At 47.8% G+C, this 20653-nt stretch overlaps 1 protein-coding gene across 3 annotated transcripts in view; it reads left to right on the plus strand.

Annotated features, from left to right (window-relative positions):
* Window positions 1-3237: 3237 nt before the first annotated feature.
* ADAT1 (adenosine deaminase tRNA specific 1) overlaps window positions 3238-20653 on the plus strand; it is a 40873-nt gene continuing 23457 nt past the window's right edge. Inside the window, exons 1-4 of one of the 3 annotated variants that reach the window (XM_073605895.1) lie at window positions 3238-3614; window positions 5391-5545; window positions 7533-7589; window positions 11871-11925. In XM_073605895.1, the coding sequence (XP_073461996.1) occupies window positions 3550-3614; window positions 5391-5545; window positions 7533-7589; window positions 11871-11925 (332 nt within the window). In that variant the 5' untranslated portion in view covers window positions 3238-3549. The remainder of the gene's footprint in view (window positions 3615-5390; window positions 5546-7532; window positions 7590-11870; window positions 11926-20653) is intronic. The other 2 variants (XM_073605896.1, XM_073605897.1) reach the window with 2 other exon arrangements.

Here is a 20653-nt window from a genome sequence, read left to right on the forward strand (position 1 = left end):
CTCTTTCACCAAGTTTGAAGTGACCTCCTGATCCGGGGAAGGTCTTTGTTCTACCAAATACCTTCCACTTCTTCATAATAGACTTCACTCTGCTTCTAGGCATTGATGAAGCCTTTGTATCCATCTCCTGACCTGTACCTGTTCACAACTGTATCTTGGAGATCCCGGTGACAGCTCCTTGCCACCCATAGTTGATTGTTTGCTTCGGTTGCACTACCAGGGACTGAAATACTCCAGGAAAGCTCTTTTCATGCTGAGCTGATCAGAAGTTGAAAGTCAAATGGCTTTGTGTGCCATTGAGAAGGTGATTAGCTACACCTGATTGAGTTTACAAGTCATTTTTAAGAGGGGGGTGATCCTTTTTCCAACTCAGTGATTCTGTTTTTGAATTTAAAAAAAAAATGTCCTGACATGGTGTTGTATCTTTCACTTGGATGTTATAAGTTGCACTGAGTAAATACAGCTGGATAAAACATAAGCTGTGTCTGTCTTAATTTCTGGCTGCAAAGCAACAAAATTTGATTATTTTAAAAGGGGGGGGGGGGGCATTCTTTACCCACTGTAGCTTCACTTTTGTAAGATATGCTCTCACCGGCCACTCTATTAGGTACACCTTGCTAGTAGCGGGTTGGACCCCCTTTTGCCTTAATTCTTGGTGGCATAGATACAACAAGGTGTTGGAAACGTTCCTCAGAGATTTTGCTCCATAGTGACATGATAGTATCACGCAGTTGCGGCAAATTTGTCGGCTGCACATCCATGATGCCAATCTCCCGTTCTACCACATCCCAAAGGTGCTGTATTGGATGAGATGTGGTGAGTGTGGAGGCCATTGGAGGACAGAGACCTCATTGTCCAGTGGTGAGATGATTTCAGCTTTGTGACATGGTGCATTATCCTGCTGGAAGGAGCCATCAGAAGATGGGGACATTGTAGTCATAAAGGGATGGACATGGTCAGCAACAATACTCAGGTAGGCCGTGGTGATTAAACCATGCTCAATTGGTACTAAGGGGCCCAAAGTGTGCCAAGAAAATATCTCCCACACACCATTACACCCCCACCACCTTTATAATATTTAGAAAGGCAGACATCCCAACCTGCAAAAACTCATTTCAGGGAGGTGACGCTTTGTGTCAATTAAATGCAGCCTGATCAGTGCCCATAAATATATGCAGCCTTACTAGTGCCCATGAAATGCAGCCTAATCACACAGCTGCTGGGCCAAGGGTCTGGCTACTTGAGCTGGGCTGCTGGGGCCAGGCGTCTGGCTGCTGGGACCAAGGGGCTGGGTCTGGGGCTGTGGTCCAGTTGCTAGGGCCAAGGGTGCGGTTGCTGGGGCCCAGGGTCTGGCTGCCGGAGCCAAGGGCTGGCTGCTGGGGCCAGGGCTGCCCGGCTGCTGGGTCTGGTTGCAATGGGGCTGGTGAGCCATCCCAGTCAGAGAATTCCCCAAAAGGAAGGGGTTGGGCGGAAGCAGAGAGAAGACTGTAGCAATTAAAAGAAAAGAGAAAACGTTCTCCTGTCAAGCAGACTCTTTCTCCACTTTCAGGTGGCGCTGCGCAGTGATCTCCTGTGTGACAAGTACACGACAGTCCCGGTCTGCACGGTGGATTGATATAGAAGAGATCAGGACTGTTGTGTACTTGTCACACAGGAGATCACTGCGCAGCGGCACCCGAAAGTGGAGAAACAGTCCGCTTGACGGGAACGTTGTTTTTTTTTTTTTCTCTTTTAATTGCTACAGCCTGCAGATGACGGGGGGCACACAGTCTTCTCTCTGCCTCCTCCTCCCCCTTCCTTCCCTTCCCCACTGAATTGGCCAGACCGATCCGACCTTAGAAAAAAAAAAAAGTGTGCCTTTCATCCATCTGTCACTCGTCCACAGTCATCGTGGCTGTACTCTATTCGGTCGTTCAGGCTGCTCTGTCTGTCTGTGGCTGAGTGACAGGCCCAGTTGGGAGATCGCCCGGCGCTCGCGGGTGTCAGTGAGCCCACAGCCAAATGCTGGAGACTCCCGCGGCTCGCAGGAGACTTGGGATGTCTGGAAAGGAGCCAGTTACCCGACCAGCATGTGTTTGGAGTGTGGGAGGAAACCGGAGTACCCGGAGGAAACTCACACGGGTACAGGGAGAACATTCACACTCCATGCAGGTGGTGCCACGGTTGGGATTCGAACCCGCAGAGGTGCTAACCGCTTAGGGCTCTTTCACACGGGGCGGATCAGTGATGATCCGCCCCGTGAACACCCGCTTGCTCAGCGGGGATCGCTCCGCCGCTCCCCGCTGAGCAGAAAGATGACAGGTCTGTCTCTGCACACTGTGCAGCTACGGACCTGTCAGAGCGCCGCTCTCCCCTATGGGGGATCAGATGATGACGGACCGTAGTGTCCGTCGTCACCCGAGCCAATCCGAAAACGGATGGAAAAGTAGGTTTTTCCTCCGTTACACTTTTCGGATCGGAGCGGGTCGGATGTCAGCAGACATGTCACCGCTGACATCCGATGCTCCATAGGGATACATGTATGTCCGTTTTTCATCCGAAAACGGAAGGATGAAAAACGGACATACGGATCCCTCGTGTGAAAGAGGCCTTAGCCACTTAACGTGTAACTAAAGGCAAAACTTTTTTTGAATAGACTGACATGTTCTTATTACTGCCTGTGCCTCCCCATTAAGGCGCTCTCTATTAATTCTGTTTACCAAAGTAAGAGAATCCCACATTTGGGTCTTTTAATGGGGTCATTAGTTCTGGGATTCCCTCACTTCCTGTTTGGCCTATAGGACAGGAAGTGAAGGTGAATCTCTCCTATGGGACACAGATGGCGAAAAAAAAAAAAAAAAAAAAAAAAAAAAACAACTGGCAGGGGTTATAACCCTCCCTTATCCAAAATGAAAAAAAAAGCAAGTTTTGCCTTTAGTTCCACTTGACGTATTGGATTTTGTTTTTGGAGAATAAGGATATCGTGAAGTATGTGTTGGGAGTGGCATTAGAGCGTAAGCTCCTTTGCCGCCAGGGACTGATGAAAGGTATGGCGGTGCTGTATAAACGGAGGAGCGCTGTCACATCATCGAATCCGCCATTAGAAGTGATACGAATGCTTTTATTTAAGACCTTTTTTCCTTTTATAGACAACAGTGTATTTTATAAATAAAGAAAGAAGACAGAAGTGAGAGGAATGTGTTTTTATAGAAAACTTTATTAACAGCGTAGCAATCATTTGGATTCCGCGGTCAAAATCCCTGTCACAGCTGTAGAGGGGAGAGCGCGGTGCATTGTGGGAGTTGTAGTGCCGTGCGGCCTTCTCTCCAGGCTTCCTTCGTCCTCCGGAACTACATTTCCCAGAATGCCCTCGCAATGCTTTTGGCTTTCTATGTGTTGGGCCAGTAATGCGGATACGGTGTGATAACGGCGGGGAGAGGAGGGAACCTCTATGAGCTTCTCCTGCAGGAGGGAAAGTGACACCGAGGCCACGAAATACCTCACCACGAGGAACTGCTCGGCGTGACGTCATCAAGAGGGCGACAAACCTGGGAACAGCATGGCTGGGTAATGGACAGACATAAACAAACAGGACTTGTGGGACTACAACCTCCAGCGTGTCTGGGGGCCTTCAGGTTGGCTGGACTTGCTCTGCACTATATAAAGAGAGGCAGATCCAGGAACACTACAAGTCCCAGCATGGGAGGAGCTGTCACTATAGCTTGTTTTGGGACAGATGTCTGCTCCAGAAGCACTACAAGTCCCAGTATAATCAGTACTGGTTGCATTGGCTTGTATTTTGCCATGAAAAAGCAGCTGTAGAAGCACTACAAGTCCCAGCATGACAGGACCTAACACCACAGGCTGCTCTGGCTTGTATTGGGATAGTTTAGAGCTCTAGTGGCACTATAAGTCCCAGCATGGCAGGATAATCGCCACAGCTTGCCCTGGTATGTAGTAGGACAGCCGAGAGCTCCAGAGGCACTACAAGTCCCAGCATGGCAGGATAATCCGCATTGGTTGCCCCGACTTGTATTGGGACAGCTGAGAGCTCCAGAGGCGCTACAAGTACCAGCATAGCAGTACCTAACACCACAGGTTGCCCTGGCTTGTATTGGGGCAGCTGACAGCTCTGGAGACACTACAGGTCCCAGCATGGCAGGATAATCATCACTGGTTGCCCTGGCTTGCATTGGGCTGAACAGGGACAGCTAGCATCTCTGGGGGCACTACAGGTCGCAGCATTGAGGAACCTAACACCCCAGGTTGGTTTAGGTTGTACAGGGACAGCTGGCAGTTCTGGAGACACTACAAGTCCCAGCATAGCAGGATCCACAACCACAAGTTGATCTGGCTTAGTTTTGGGAGAGCTAATAGCTCTAGAGGCACCACAAGTACCAGCATTGCAGAACTTAACACTCCAGGTTGCTTTGGGTTGTACAGGGTCAGCTGGCAGTTCTGGAGACACTACAAGTCCCAGCATGGCATGATAATCAGCACTGGTTGCCCTGGCTTGCATTGGGCTGCACAGGGACAGCTGGCATCTTTAGAGGCACTACAAGTCCCAGCATGGCATGATATTCCGCACTGGTTGCCCTGGCTTGCATTGGGCTGCACAGGGACAGCTGGCATCTTTAGAGGCACTACAAGTCCCAGCATGGCATGATAATCAGCACTGGTTGCCCTGGCTTGCATTGGGCTGCACAGGGACAGCTGGCATCTTTAGAGGCACTACAAGTCCCAGCATGGCATGATAATCAGCACTGGTTGCCCTGGCTTGCATTGGGCTGCACAGGGACAGCTGGCATCTTTAGAGGCACTACAAGTCCCAGCATGGCATGATAATCAGCACTGGTTGCCCTGGCTTGCATTGGGCTGCACAGGGACAGCTGTCATCTCTGGAGGCACTACAGGTCACAGCATTGCAGAACCTAATGCCCCAGGTTGCTTTGGGTTGTACAGGGACAGCTGGCAGTTCTGGAGACACTACAAGTCCCAACATGGCAGGATAGAACAAAATATTACAGCGCACACATGCAAAAAAAAAAAAACATTTACCTCCTGCAAGGCTTGATTAAAACACCTAGACATTTTCAAAAAACATTATAAAAAAATATGGGGATCTGGTCACACCATATTGCTCTATGGTGCTTAAGTCCACTTACTGCGACAAAGTAAAAAGAGGAGTGTATGTCTCCCATGGTTCAGAGAAGCAGGATCTCCCAGTCTATGGATAGTGTGGGACCCACTAATCATGGGGTACTTTGTCGCAGTAAGTGGGCTGATTATCAGTGCGGATATTCTCCGGCAGTCCCGGAGAATAATGAAATATCAGCGCTAGGCGGAGTCGACCTTTTAATAGGTGGAGTAATTATTTGTCCTTTAATGTGACCCGCTCTGTGTTGGCACAGGTCATGGACAGCGGATGAAATCGCAGCGTTGTGCTACGACCATTACCGGACCAGGCTACCGAAGCAAGGCCAGCCGGACCCCAGCAGAGAATGGACGCTGCTGGCGGCCGTCATACAAGTGGATGCTGCACAGGGGGCGCCCTGCACCAAGAAAGGTGATTTCTATTTCTTTTTTTATGTATTATTGCAGCTAAAGAGGAACTCTCAGTAAGGTTTTGTTGTGGGTGTTATTTTTATAGAGTGCAATTCAGTGTTTCAATAAATGTAAATGGCTTTAAAGGGGTTGTAAACCCCCGAGGTTTTTCACCCAAATGCATTCTAGGCATGATGCAGCTCCCCCCCAGAATAGAGCTGCACAATTAATCGTTAAAAAATCGTGATCTCGATTCAACCCCTCTGACGATCTCTATTGCAGAGGTTGCCGATTCTTTCATATAACAAGCGGAGAGACTTATCTGCTCACTCAGCTGTCAAAAGAAAACATCCGGGCAGTCTGCCAAGATTATAAAATGAAACATTGTAACTAACTCTTACTTCTTAGAACAAAGGGATACACTTCTGTGTGTAAAGAAAAAAATCAAGGCAGTCTGCCAAGTTTGTAAACAACATGTAAATGCAGGAAGTTTAACCACTTAAAGTCTAAATCTTTTTCTGACACTTGTTTCTTAAGGTAAAATCAATATTTTTTGTTAGAAAATTACTTGGAACCCCCAAACAATATATATATTTTAGCAGAGACCCTAGGGAATAAAATGGCAATTGCTGCAATACTTTATGTCACACTGTTTTTGCCCAGAGGTCTTTCAAACGCAATTTTTTGGGAAAAAATACATTTCAATGAATAAAAAAAAAAAAAAAAAAAAAGAAACAGTAAAGTTAACCCATTTTTTTTTTTTTTTAATGTGAAAGATGTTACACCGCGAGAATCGTGATCTATCTTCTAAGCAAAAAAAATTGCGATTCTCATTTTAGCCAGAATCGTGCAGCTCTACCCCTGATCCCCCCCCCCTTTTACTTACCTGAACCCGATCGTTCCATCGACGGGGACGAGCACACCAGCTCCAGCCGCTGTCTCGGGTCCTTATTGGATAGATTGATAGCAGCGCAGCCATTGGCTCCCGCTGCTGTCAATCAAATCCAGTGACACGGGAGCCAGGGAGTGGGGGTCATGTCCTGCTGTCACCTTAGAAATGCGGGTCTCCGAGGGGGGCACTCGATGCGGGGAGGAGCCAGGAGCACCTCTAGGGGACCACAGAAGAGTCGGATCGGGGGCCACTCTGTGCTAAACCCATGCACAGAGGAGGGAAGTATAACATGTTAGTTTTTTTTGTTTTTTGTTTTTTTTTTAAATGACAAACATTTACAACCCCGTTTCTTTAAATAATCCCCTCACTATGGAGTGTTTGAGCCTGTTCCCTTCTAGCTTGTGTATACTAACCCTAGTACATCTCTGAGAGGAGGTCACTTACTCTCCACCTCTTTCACTTAGAAAACCTCTTGTGTTCTTTTTACAGAGTACAAGGCGTTCTCTGATTGGACGAGGGGAGATGACATTCAATCAGTTGGTTAGAGACCAACAAGCACCTCCCCATGTTCCAGAGTTTCTGAAGCTTTTCACCAGATGGCTAGATTGTGCATCCTAGTTTACGGTTCAGTAGGAGTTTCCTGTGTGCAGAGAGTGTATTATTCATACCAGGGATTATTTACAAAACTAAAGTAAGGAACTTAATAGAGAGATGTATCTGGTTGCTTTGCATCATCATCATCTCTGCTTTTGGTTCCCCAATTTTTATAACATAGTCTGGCCATACATTATAGAATTTTCTTATTCAATTTTCCTTTAGATTTACCAAAACCATATAATATGAGGTTAAACCTAATCACTTCCAATGTCAGGCCGGCCCCTGCACTACATATTTGAAGGTAAAACTAAAGAAAAAAGTGAATAAGAAAATTGTATAGTGTGTGGCCAGCCTTACTCTCTCTGTCCAGCAGGTGGCGCAGTGCTTCTTTTTAGACTCATCCAGAAGCTTTGCCTTTTTTTATCTTGTCCTCTAACTATATTATTATTATTCACAATTTATTATAAAACTATAACTATATAATTATAATATAATATAAAACTTTGCATTTCATTGACAGTCGTTGCTTTGGGAACCGGGACGAAATGTATCGGCCAATCAAGACTGAGCAAAACAGGTAAGCATCTCTAACAATATGTAGATGCCGCTGGAGAGATTTGGTAACCGGTGAAGCAGAATTTCAGATATGCACTTTATTGCATAATTACTGTGGTCCAGCTTCGACCAATGGGATGGTGCATATGTCACGCTTGTGGGGGATCCCTGTGGAGTCTGGAAATCGCAGTATTGCTGCAACTACAGTGATCACTGCTGTCTTCCCGGGTCCCGTGTCGAGCGTCTGCCCTGCTGCATCGTAACCACAAGGAATCGCTTGCTCAGCACTGGTGTCATTCACTCTGGTTGGATGGTTTTGGAGATCATTGTGTCGCCTCCTCATATCTCTCCACCTCATCCAATCAGAGAATGTGTTGCATTCACTCAGAAAAATGCAAGGCAGTCTGTGATTGGTACCTGTGCTGAGTGTAGGGTTGCCACCTGTCCGGGATTCACCTAGACAGGTCAGGTTTGGTCTCTTGCGTCCGGGTTTCAGACTGCCCGAAACCTGGACACATTATTCAGACTTGACTATAGTTTCCCAGCAGGGTTGCTGGTTGCAGTTGTCTTAGCTGAGAGTGTCTGTTACACTCTCTTTCATGCTGCCCAAAGCCAGAACTAACAATCCCCCCCAATACACACACACAGACGGGAGAGGAGAGAGGGCTCAATCTACTCCTCTTCCTCCCGCCCCTACCCCTCTGTGTCTGCCCACACTCCAATCCCCGGCGCTGGGCCTCAGAAAAGGAAAGTGGGGGCTGGAAATATGAAGTCCAGCAGCCTCAGATACATCTGGATGAGAGGTGCTGACTGCCAAGGGGTGAGTGAGCTCACCATCCATCCCTGTCTGTGACTGAAGTCTCCCCCCTTCTCTCTCCTGTCTCTGAGTGAGTACACTAAGGTAAATCAGGGTTCTCAGAGCACCCCTTACATCAGAGTTCCCCTTTACACCAGAGGCCACAGCATTCCTCCTTACATCAGAGTCCTCTCCGTACATCAGAGTTCTCAGTGTTCCCTCTTAAATCAGAGTTCCCAGAGCATCCCTTATGTCAGAGTCCCCAGAGTTCTCCCTTACATCAGAGCCTGCAGAGTCCCCCCTTACAGTGAAAGGCAACTCTGCAAGTCCAGATGTAAAAGGGGAACTCTGTGGACTCTGATATCTGTTTAAGTCTTCTCGTTATGTCCTGGCCCTTGAAGATTCCTTGTGTACCCGCGTGGAGTTGACCGATTTGGAGTGATCTGCGCAGCTTTGTTATAGTAGGCAATGTTAGGGACTCCCAACCCTTCCCTGACTTTTGGTGTGTACCGGAGGGATCTTCACCAGATACATTTTAAGACCCGGCGTTGTAAAATACGAATGACGGGGAACAGGGATAGGAAGAACCCTAAAATTATACAGTACTTTGGGCAGGAGGGACATTTTGATGGCGTGGATACGACCTATCCAGGAAATTTGAGGAATATCCCAAATTATCCAGCAGGCGTGTTAGAGAAGAAATGAGAAGGGGGGGGTAATTAGCGGCTCATAAAGAATGAAAAGTGAAAAAAAGAATGGAAAGAAGAGGTAAGATGAACCCCACCAAATACGGTAGCGAGGACGTCCATTGGCATGGGAATTGCGCACGCAAAGAATCCTTAAGGGAATCGGGCAAGGAAACATTTAGAGCTAATGATTTGGATGGATTGATATGGAAAAGGTAGCAAAGTTGCCCGTGAGGGAGATAAAATTTTGGTAAAGTAGTATGTGGAGAGGAGACGTTACATAAGCGTAAGAAAAAACAGAAATGATCCTGAGCATAACCTAGTGATCTAACATCCCAATAGTGAAAGTATAACAATGATATAAAATGATATTCAAAAATGTTCATAAACGATAGTGAAAGATAGCGTGATTAAAGAGGAGTTCCACCCAGGGGGTCCATTAAAAAAAAAAAATTAAAAGTCAGCAGCTACAAATACTGCAGCTGCTGACTTTTAACCCCCCCCCCCCCCCTCCGCTCGTCGGCGCCGGCATTTCAACTGTGGGCGCCGGGCTGTGGCTTCACAGCCTGGCACCCACTGCGCATGCGCGAGCGGCGCCGCGCGCCGTGATTGGCCGCTCAATCACCTGGGACCTGTAATGGGTCCCAGATGATTGACAGGAGGGAGGGAGCAGAGCCGAGCCCTTCCTGTGCCGAGGGGGAAGTGATGTCACCAGCCCAGGCAAAGGAAGAGGCAGACTACGAGGGACCCCCTAGCAACAGGCATTTAGAGGTAAGTAAAAAAAATATATCCAAATTTTTTTTTTGTTTTTTTTTTTTTTTTTTTTTTTTTTTTTAGAATTTTTCAGGTATTTTTGTTTTTTTGGGTGGAACCCCACTTTAAGTGCAAAGTCCATAGACAAAAGTGATCCAATGCTTCAAGATATTGTGTAGATGAAAGTTGCAAAAAGTTGACAGTTAACCCGTTGAGTTAAACCGCTGACACCACGCCACCGTGCTCACAGAACTCTCACCTCATGGGCATAAATGAAATGCCTTTGTAAATCCCACTGGGAGCGGCCTCGATTCCAGGCTACAAGATCAACAGTAATTTGTTCTCGATTTAAAAGATTACACCCCTCGTGACCGATGTTACGATCCACATGCAAGGTAAATAAGCCTCCAATAGCGTATTACCAAAATAACCAAATTTATTACGTAAAATACCTGCTTACATGAAAGCAGCAGCAAGCGCGCCAAACAAAGACAAACAATCGGTGTTTCACGTCACCTCCGGTCCGCAGTGTTCTTCCGGCCACGCCCTACGCGTTGCATCACGTCACGTGACTTCCTCAGGGGCTAGATCACTAGGTTATGCGCAGGATCATTTCTATTTTTTTCTTGGTGTATTTGTGAACACTATTAGGTCTTGCAGCATTTCCATTATTTGTATTTAATTCAGTTCACTTAGTAGCGCAGAGGACTATTACAAATAATTTTTACATAAGCATGCTGTCCGCAAACATTGCCAACTTGTGGGTTACTCCAGCCAACTCCACCCCCTTTATATTTGGATTAGCCCGTCTATGGGCTACTAAAGGTTCCAGTGCGATGATAAACAAGAGCGGGGATAAGGGACAGCCCTGCCTCGTGCCTCTCGCGATAGAAAAGGTAGGAGACTCGTAGCCCATATATTTCACCGAGGCAGAAGGGAGGCTTTATAGGGAGTCGCACCAAGACAAGAACCTGTGGCCCTCTATGGTGCAACACTGATAGGTCCAAGAAAGAGTGTCAAAGGCCTTGCGAAGGTCTAGAGAGAGGAGCACCTTTGACGTGCATAGTGAGTAAGAAGATCCGTACGTCGGATGTTATCCGCTGCCTGGTGTAGGGGAACGAAGCCCACCTGATCCTTATAAATTAGGGTGCGAACGACCTTATTCAGTCGAGATGCGAGGATTTTAGTCAGTAAATTTGAGATCGACGTTCAGGAGAAATATTGGGTAGAAGTTAACCCAAGACTGTGTCTCCTGATCCGGCTTTGGTATCATAACTATGTTGGCTCTTAAAAGGTTGGCTCTAAGGCCAGCTCCATCCCTAAGGCTATTGAATGTGGAAATAAGGGATGTTACCACTACATCGGGTCCCCGAACGTTTATGGGCCCCTCAGTTCCTCAATGGCCTCTCTAGCCCTGTAATAGGCGGGACTCTATTTACTAATTAGGGGACTTCTGAAGGCAATTATCTATTTGGAAAAAAATTCGGAAAACCATTTATTATTTTCCTTCCACTTCACAATTATGTGACACTTTGTGTTGGTCTATCACATAAAATCCCAATAAAATACATTTACGTGTTTTGCTTGTGACATGACAAAATGTGGAAATTTTTAAGGGGGTATGAATACTTTTTCAAGGCACTGTAAGTTGTACCTGTTTATCTGCGGTATTTCTACGTCCATGCAGAATTTATACAGCTTGTCTGAATGTCAGAAAAAAAATGGGGGGCGCAGAAGTGAAGTTACACACTGCAGGGGGAGATAGAGAAGAGCTGATTGAAAGAAAGAGACGCCCCCCTCCCTCCCTGCACACAGGGACAGAGCTGAGGCTATCAATCACAGGCTGTGTGCTGGAGATCCCTCCCCCGTCACCTTTTTTCTCTTGGTGTCAGGTAAACTTGTCAGAAGTGACTGATGCAGATAGCAGAGGAAGGAGGCAGCAGACAGAAATGACACTTAGTGCTCCGGATAGAGACAAGTACACACTATAGAGGGATATGCTTTGTTTGAGGTTTACAACCACTTTAAGTCAGATGTCCTGTTATGACCCTTTTTCCTTCTTTCCCAGGTGATATTCTTCAGGACAGCCATGCAGAGATAATTGCAAAGCGGAGTTTTCAGAGGTAGGCATTGTATTCTGTACGTCCCTGTAATTTGTCGCCCGGCAGCCGGAACGCAATGTCCCTCCATTATAGACGGTGAAGTAGCTGCATTATGGGAAATGGCTCTTGATCATCGGAGCCAGCAGTAGTTTTACGTCATTACACGGTCGGCTCTGGTCCTGTGATTGTTACGGAAAAAAAACCTTCGACTTTAAATGACATAATCGCATCGGTGCGACGCGGAGACAAGTGCGTTCATCTGATGTCTGGCTTCTTAAGTCGCTGTACAACAAAAGTACCGAGGAACAAAAAAGTTGAGTTCTGGGCAGATGTTAAAGAGACAAATTAATACAGCTCTGTCCTCATTAACCACTTCCCACCCGGGCCAATTCTCACATTCCTCTCCTACATGTAAAAATCATTTTTTTTACACAATTTTTTGGTAAATTATAAAAGATGATGTTACGCTGATTAAATAAATACCTAACATGTCACACTTTAAAATAACGCACACTCGTGGAATGGCGCCAAATTATGGTACTTTCTGTATGCATCCGCCCCTTGCAGAGTTTCACGAGCATTGGGAGCGTGCGGGAGCGTGTGGTGTAGTGTTAATTGCGCAGGCGCTGTGTACAGCTAATATACAGCTGTTTATGTTCGGAGACTTTCGACGTTTCCTTTGTCCTCAGTACTGCACAAGCGCTGCGCCTGCGCAATACAGGGCGGACACTATCCGATGGGGGACCTTTCTCAGCAGAACACCGGCAGACTTTTCTTCCTCTCTCCCCTTATCACTTGTCACTTATCACATGACTGGAGAGAGGAACGAGAAGCTGCCTTCATTCTGGAGAGCTGTGAGTGAGTACATGTGGGAGGGGGAGGAGAGGGGGGACACTGTGATGCAAGGGGGGGGACTCTGTGATGCAAGGGGGGGGGGACTCTGTGATGCAAGGGGGGGGGACTCTGTGATGCAAGGGGGGGGACTCTGTGATGCAAGGGGGGGGGACTCTGTGATGCAAGGGGGGGGGACTCTGTGATGCAAGGGGGGCGGGACTCTGTGATGCAAGGGGGGGGACTCTGTGATGCAAGGGGGGGGGGGAACCTGTGATGCAAGGGGGAGGGACTCTCTGATGCAGGGGGGACGCTCTGATGCACAAAGGGGACACTCTGATGCAAGGGGGGGACACTCTGATGCAAAGGGGGGGGGGACACTCTGATGCAAAGGGGGGGGGGACACTCTGATGCAAAGGGGGGGGACACTCTGATGCAAAGGGGGGGGGACACTCTGATGCAAAGGGGGGGGACACTCTGATGCAAAGGGGGGGACACTCTGATGCAAAGGGGGGGGACACTCTGATGCAAAGGGGGGGACACTCTGATGCAAAGGGGGGGGACACTCTGATGCAGAGGGGGGGACACTCTGATGCAGAGGGGGGGACACTCTGATGCAAAGGGGGGGGACACTCTGATGCAAAGGGGGGGGGACACTCTGATGCAAAGGGGGGGGGACACTCTGATGCAAAGGGGGGGGGGGGACACTCTGATGCAAAGGGGGGGGGACACTCTGATGCAAAGGGGGGGAGGGGCACTCTGATGCAAAGGGGGGGAGGGGCACTCTGATGCAAGGGGGGGGACTCTGATGCAAAGGGGGGAGGGGCACTCTGATGCAAAGGGGGGGGGAGGGGCACTCTGATGCAAAGGGGGGGGGGAGGGGCACTCTGATGCAAAGGGGGGGGGGGAGGGGCACTCTGATGCAAAGGGGGGGGCACTCTGATGCAAAGGGGGGGGCACTCTGATGCAAAGGGGGGGAGGGGCACTCTGATGCAAAGGGGGGGAGGGGCACTCTGATGCAAAGGGGGGAGGGGCACTCTGATGCAAAGGGGGGGAGGGGCACTCTGATGCAAAGGGGGAGGGACACTCTGATGCAAGGGGGAGGACACTCTGATGCAAGGGGGGGAGACTTTCTGATGCAAGGGACACACTGATGGGGAACTTTCTGATGCAAGGGGGGCTCTGATGGGGGACATTCTGATACAAGGGGGGCTCTGATGGGGGACATTCTGATACAAGGGGGGCTCTGATGGGGGACATTCTGATACAAGGGGGGCTCTGATGGGGGACATTCTGATACAAGGGGGGCTCTGATGGGGGACATTCTGATACAAGGGGGACACTCTGATGGGGGACACTCAAAATCAAAGTGGGCCGGTCTGGATGTTGTCCAGAGCCAAATTTTTGTCCCAGTCCAGCCCTGATCGTACCATGAGATCCGGTTCTTGTGCGGTTTAACCATTTCAGCTGCTGTTCTGTTTCATTTATGAAGGTAATACCCTTCTATCACCAGGAGGTGGCAGAATTCTACTGAAATAACAGAAATGATACAGCTGCGTGGACCAGAGCTGGCTGGATTGGGAACGCAGAGGGAGAGCAAACAGAGAATATTATTTAAAGCGGACCTTTCATTATAGTTTGGTTATTCTATTCCTCTTCCTTTACACATTTGCTAACAATGTTCATGTTTTGTGACATTTAAATAGTTTAATATTTGTCCCTCCACCCTTCAACTTCCTTATTTCTCGCCTAGGCAAGAGTGACATAACTTCAGCCACCCGCAGCCTCCTGGGATATTCCTGTCACTCATCCCTGAAGGCTGTGGGTTGGTAAACGCTGAATTGTCTTGAGACCTCCGCTATACAGGCATAAAATCTTGTATATTTTGCCATTTACCTACCCCCAGCCTTCTGGGACGAGTGACATGAATGTCCCAGGAGGCCGCGGGAGGCTGAAAGCTGAACTAAGTTGTATCTGAGAGCACCAGAAACTGAGAACATGAATTTATTTTTAATATTCAAAGCAGTCTCCCCCCATCCATTCATCCATGTCTCCATGCTTTATTTTGTTGTACAGTGAGAAGGGGGCAAGCGGACATCTTGGTACACCCACTGGAATTTTGCATTTTACAGCTATTTTTAACAGTAAACCAAGTTTATATAGTGAAATAAATACGGGACTTAGAACTCCGTCTGACTGGATAGATGTTGAATTGTAAAAGCAGCGGCGAGCCTGCGGATCTCACAGGTTTGCTAATCTGACAGAAGTTCGCTGCTTTTAGAGTTCTAAGTCCTGTATTTCACTATATAAACTCACTTTACTGTGAAAAATAAGTGTAAAATGCAAAACTCCAGTGGGTGTAAGAAGATGTCCGCTTGCCCCCTTCTCGCTGTATCCTTACTGTGGAGAGGGTGGGGGGTTTACCAAGATGGCGGCGACGAAACGTCACTTCCGTTACACATTCTGACGGGTCCCCTAATCTGACGAAACACTGGCATGCCAGAGCAAAGGGCAGATGGATTCCAGGAAGTAAATCCTACATAAATCTGCCCTTACTCAAGATTGCTGCTGCTAGAAATGCTAGAGGGGGGAAGGGGGGTTCAAAGTGATTTCAACACACAGCCATTAATGTCTAAACTGCTGGCAACAAAAGTGAGTACACCCCTAAGTGAAAATGTCCAAATTGGGCCAAAAGTGTCAATATTTTGTGTGGCTGAGCGGGGTTAAAACCCTCCCATGCTCTATCCAAAATGTAAAAAATTTTTTTGCCTATAGTTCCACATGAATGGCTGTGTGTTGAGTTATTTTGAGGGGACAGCAAATTTACACTGTTATACAAGCTGTACACTCACTACTTTACATTGTAGACAAGTGTCATTTCTTCAGTGTTATCACATGAAAAGATAGAAGAAAATATTTACAAAAATGTGAGGGGTGTACTCACTTTTGTGAGATACTGTAAATGTGCAAAAGTAACTTAAAACAATATAAATGCCATGCTGAGGAAGACGAGTGTCCCTGTGTCCACACGCGTAGGGGAGGGGCGAGGACGGTGAAGGCACCCGTACACTTACGGGCAGTAAGTGGCTAGTCGGGAGTATAACAGTTGTGCGGCTCTGCAGGACTTTTTTACACATCAATGTTTATTGTAGTCTGGTGTCCTGGAAGCACCAGCAACACGTGAGTACCTTTACCGCCCTCGCCCCTCCCCTACGCGTGTGGACACGCTTCTTCCTCAGCACGGCATTTATATTGTTTTAAGTTACTTTTGCAAATGTTTTATTATATCTTTATACCCTTTTAATAAAAATCCCAAGCTTTTAAAACGTTATAAGCACTATTTGGGTTCTTTTTACATTTGCATGCACCTTGATGCTGACCACTGCTGGGGAGACTGCTGGACGAGTGCAGGAACCAGCTGACCTAGATCTATCTCATTGAGCTCTGGAATGGCTCACAAGCGTGTTTTTAGATGAGGAACTTAGATGAGGGGGTCACATTCTCTGAGGTGAGCCTATACCCAAAAGGGGGGGGGGGGGGGGAGCCCATGTGAGGTGTCATAGCGGTGGTTGAAGAATGAGGGGTCGCATTCTCTGAGGTGAGCCTATACCCAAAGGGGGGGGGGGGAGCACGTGTGAGGTGTCACAGCGGTGGGTGAAGGATGAGGGGCTCATATTCTCTGAGGTGAGCCTATACCCAAAAGGGGGGGGGGAGCCCATGTGAGGTGTCACATCGATGGTTGAAGGATGAGGGTCACGTTCTCTGAGGTGAGCCTATACCCAAAAGGGGGGGGCACGTGTGAGGTGTCACAGCTGTGGATGAGGGGTCACATTTTCTGAGGTGAGTCTATACCTGAAAAAAAGGGGGGGGGGGGGCATGTGTGAGGTGTCACAGCAGTGGTTGAAGGATGAGGGGTCACATTCTCTGAGGTGAGTCTATACCCAAAGGGGGGGGGGGAGCACGTGTGAGGTGTCACAGCGCTGGTTGAAGGATGAGGGGGTCACATTTTCTGGGGTGAGCCTATACCCAAAAGGGGGGGGGAGCACCTGTGAGATGTCACAGCGGTGGTTGAAGGATGAGGGGTCACATTCTCTGAGGTGAGCCTATACCCAAAAAAAGGGGGGGGGGGGGAGCACGTGTGAGGTGTCACAGCAGTGGTTGAAGGATGAGGGGTCACATTCTCTGAGGTGAGCCTATACCCAAAAGGGGGGTGGGAGCACGTGTGAGGTGTCACAGCTGTAGATGAGGGGTCACATTTTCTGAGGTGAGTCTATACCTGAAAAAAAGGGGGGGGGGGGCATGTGTGAGGTGTCACAGCGATGGTTGAAGGATGAGGGGGTCACATTTTCTGGGGTGAGCCTATACCCAAAAGGGGGGGGGAGCACCTGTGAGATGTCACAGCGGTGGTTGAAGGATGAGGGGTCACATTCTCTGAGGTGAGCCTATACCCAAAAAAAGGGGGGGGGGGGAGCACGTGTGAGGTGTCACAGCAGTGGTTGAAGGATGAGGGGTCACATTCTCTGAGGTGAGCCTATACCCAAAAAAAGGGGGGGGGGGGGCACGTGTGAGGTGTCACAGCAGTGGTTGAAGGATGAGGGGTCACATTCTCTGAGGTGAGCCTATACCCAAAAGGGGGGTGGGAGCATGTGTGAGGTGTCACAGCTGTGGATGAGGGGTCACATTTTCTGAGGTGAGTCTATACCTGAAAAAAAGGGGGGGGGAGCACGTGTGAGGTGTCACAGCGGTGGTTGAAGGATGAGGGTTGCACATATTTGTTTATTGGAGGATTTATTATCGGTAAAGGATCATATATTGATGAGTTGTTCACCAGGAAGGTTATACACAGCGCGGCATTTATATTGTTTTAAGTGAATATAATCTCCCTTCCTTTAGATACTAATGTTAGCAGCGTAAGGATTAAAAATAATCAATGTTGATTGAGAGAGTGGAGTTCCGCTTTAAACAAGCGATCGTTCACTTGCACCTCGATAAAAGAATTTCGCTCCTAAAACATTTGTTTGCGATCGTGGAGCAGGAGACGTTCTGCGTGCCGGTGAGATCTCTAGGCGAAGGCTTTGAAGGGACAATTCACACATCGATGTGAAGGAATTTCTAGCGGAAGGGCAGACGGGGGGATGGGGACACGTCTTGTGTTTGTTGTTTGATTGCTGAGTGTTGTCACATTCTTGGGAGGCCGCGCATTGGTGACAGCGAAACGCCCGGCACGTTCTTTATGGACGGAGCCGGGATATGGGACATTCAGCCTTTTGGGACATCGGTGACATTATTTTGACAGATTTTTATGAACCTTCAGCTCATGATGTTGTAATTTAGTAAGGCAGCTCAGTGAAGGGATTAACCCCTTCAACACCGGGCACTTTGACCCCCTTCCGGCCCTGCCCAGTTTTCAGCTTTCAGCGCTCTCGCACTTTGAATGACAATTGCGCGGTCATGGAAGACTTGTATCCATTTGATATATTTTTTTTTTTTTTAGACCAATAGAGCTTTCTTTTGGTGATCTTAAACCCTTTTATGACTAAGCCTATTTTTGACATTTGGTTTTTACAAGTTAAAATCTGTATTTTTTGCTAGAAAATTACTTGGAGCCCCCAAACATTATATATATATAATTTTTAGCAGAGAATCTAGAGAATAAAATGGCGATTGTTGCAATATTTTATGTCAAACGGGATTTGTGCGGCGGTGTTTTAAACCCAACTTTTTTGGGAAAAGGGACACTTTCATGAATTAAAAAAAAAACAAACAGTAAAGTTAGCCCAATTTTTTTGTCTAATGTTGAAAGATGACGTTACGCCAAGTAAATAGATACCAAACATGTCACGCTTTATAATTGCACGCACTCGTGGAATGGCGACAAACTACGGTACCTAAAAATCTCCATAGGCGACGCTTTAAATTTTTTTTTTTACGGTTACCAGGTTAGAGTTACAGAGGAGGTCTAGGGCTAGAATTATTGCGCTCACTCTGGCGATCACGGCCATACTGCACATGTGTGATTTGAACACCGTTTACATAGGCGGGCGCGACTTCCACATGCGTTTTCTTTGCTGCGCGAGCTCGCGGTGACGGGGGCGCTTTAAGAAAAAAAATGTTTTCTTATTTATTTTTATATTAATAAATTGTGTTTAAAAAAAAAAAAATAAAAAAATTTGATCACTTTTATTGCTGTCACAAGGAATGTAAACCTCCCTTGTGACAGTAATAGGTGGTGACAGGTACTCTTTATGGAGGGATCGGGGGTCTAAAAGACCCCTGATCCCTCCTTTGCACTTCAAAGTATTCAGATCGTCGTTTTCACCGATTTTGAATACTGTATATTTTTTTTTTTAAAACCGGCGCCATTGGCAGCCAAGTAAACGGGAAGTGACATCATGACGTCGCTTCCGTGTTTACAATTAGGAGACTGTCACTAGCTGCCGGAGGCGGCGGATTGTTGATCGGGTCTCCTGGTGGGACGGGAGGCCCGGTAAGAGCGGCGGGAGGGGGGAGATGTCCCCTCCCGCTCCTCCGTTATAACAGCCGAGCGGCTTTTAGCCGCATCGGTTGTTATCCCCGGAAAGCCGATCGCCGGCTCTAAAAAACAGTACTGGGATGATGCCTGCAGCTACAGGCATGATCCTGTTATAACCCCTGAAAGCCGAAGGCCGCACATCTGCGTACGCTCGGCGGGAAGGGGTTAATCAACACTGGGGGGTTTTATTTTTGCTAAACAACCATAAACATAGACCAAAAATTAAAAAAAAAAAAAAAGTTTTTGCAAACGGGTAATTTTTCTCCTTCACTGATAGGCTGTACTGACGAGGTGGTACTGATTGGCAGCACTATTGAGGAGGCACAGATGGGCACTGATTGGCAGCACTATTGAGGAGGCACTGATTGGCAGCACTATTGAGGAGGCACTGATTGGCAGCACTATTGAGGAGGCACTGATTGGCAGCACTATTGAGGAGGCACTGATTGGCAGCACTATTGAGGAGGCACTGATTGGCAGCACTATTGAGGAGGCACTGATTGGCAGCACTATTGAGGAGGTACTGATTGGCAGCACTATTGAGGAGGCACTGATTGGCAGCACTATTGAGGAGGCACTGATTGGCAGCACTATTGAGGAGGTACTGATTGGCAGCACTATTGAGGAGGCACTGATTGGCAGCACTATTGAGGAGGCACTGATTGGCAGCACTATTGAGGAGGCACTGATGGGCACTGATTGGCAGCACTATTGAGGAGGCACAGATGGGCACTGATTGGCAGCACTATTGAGGAGGTACTGATTGGCAGCACTATTGAGGAGGCACTGATTGGCAGCACTATTGAGGAGGTACTGATTGGCAGCACTATTGAGGAGGCACTGATTGGCAGCACTATTGAGGAGGCACTGATATTTGGCACTGATTGGCAGCACTATTGAGGAGGCACTGATTGGCAGCACTATTGAGGAGGTACTGATTGGCAGCACTATTGAGGAGGCACTGATTGGCAGCACTATTGAGGAGGCACTGATTGGCAGCACTATTGAGGAGGTACTGATTGGCAGCACTATTGAGGAGGCACTGATTGGCAGCACTATTGAGGAGGCACTGATTGGCAGCACTATTGAGGAGGTACTGATTGGCAGCACTATTGAGGAGGCACTGATTGGCAGCACTATTGAGGAGGTACTGATTGGCAGCACTATTGAGGAGGCACTGATTGGCAGCACTATTGAGGAGGCACTGATATTTGGCACTGATTGGCAGCACTATTGAGGAGGCACTGATTGGCAGCACTATTGAGGAGGTACTGATTGGCAGCACTATTGAGGAGGCACTGATTGGCAGCACTATTGAGGAGGCACTGATATTTGGCACTGATTGGCAGCACTATTGAGGAGGCACTGATTGGCAGCACTATTGAG

The sequence above is a fragment of the Aquarana catesbeiana genome, linkage group LG11, assembly GCF_042186555.1.
Source record: "Aquarana catesbeiana isolate 2022-GZ linkage group LG11, ASM4218655v1, whole genome shotgun sequence".
NCBI classification, from domain to species: domain Eukaryota; kingdom Metazoa; phylum Chordata; class Amphibia; order Anura; family Ranidae; genus Aquarana; species Aquarana catesbeiana.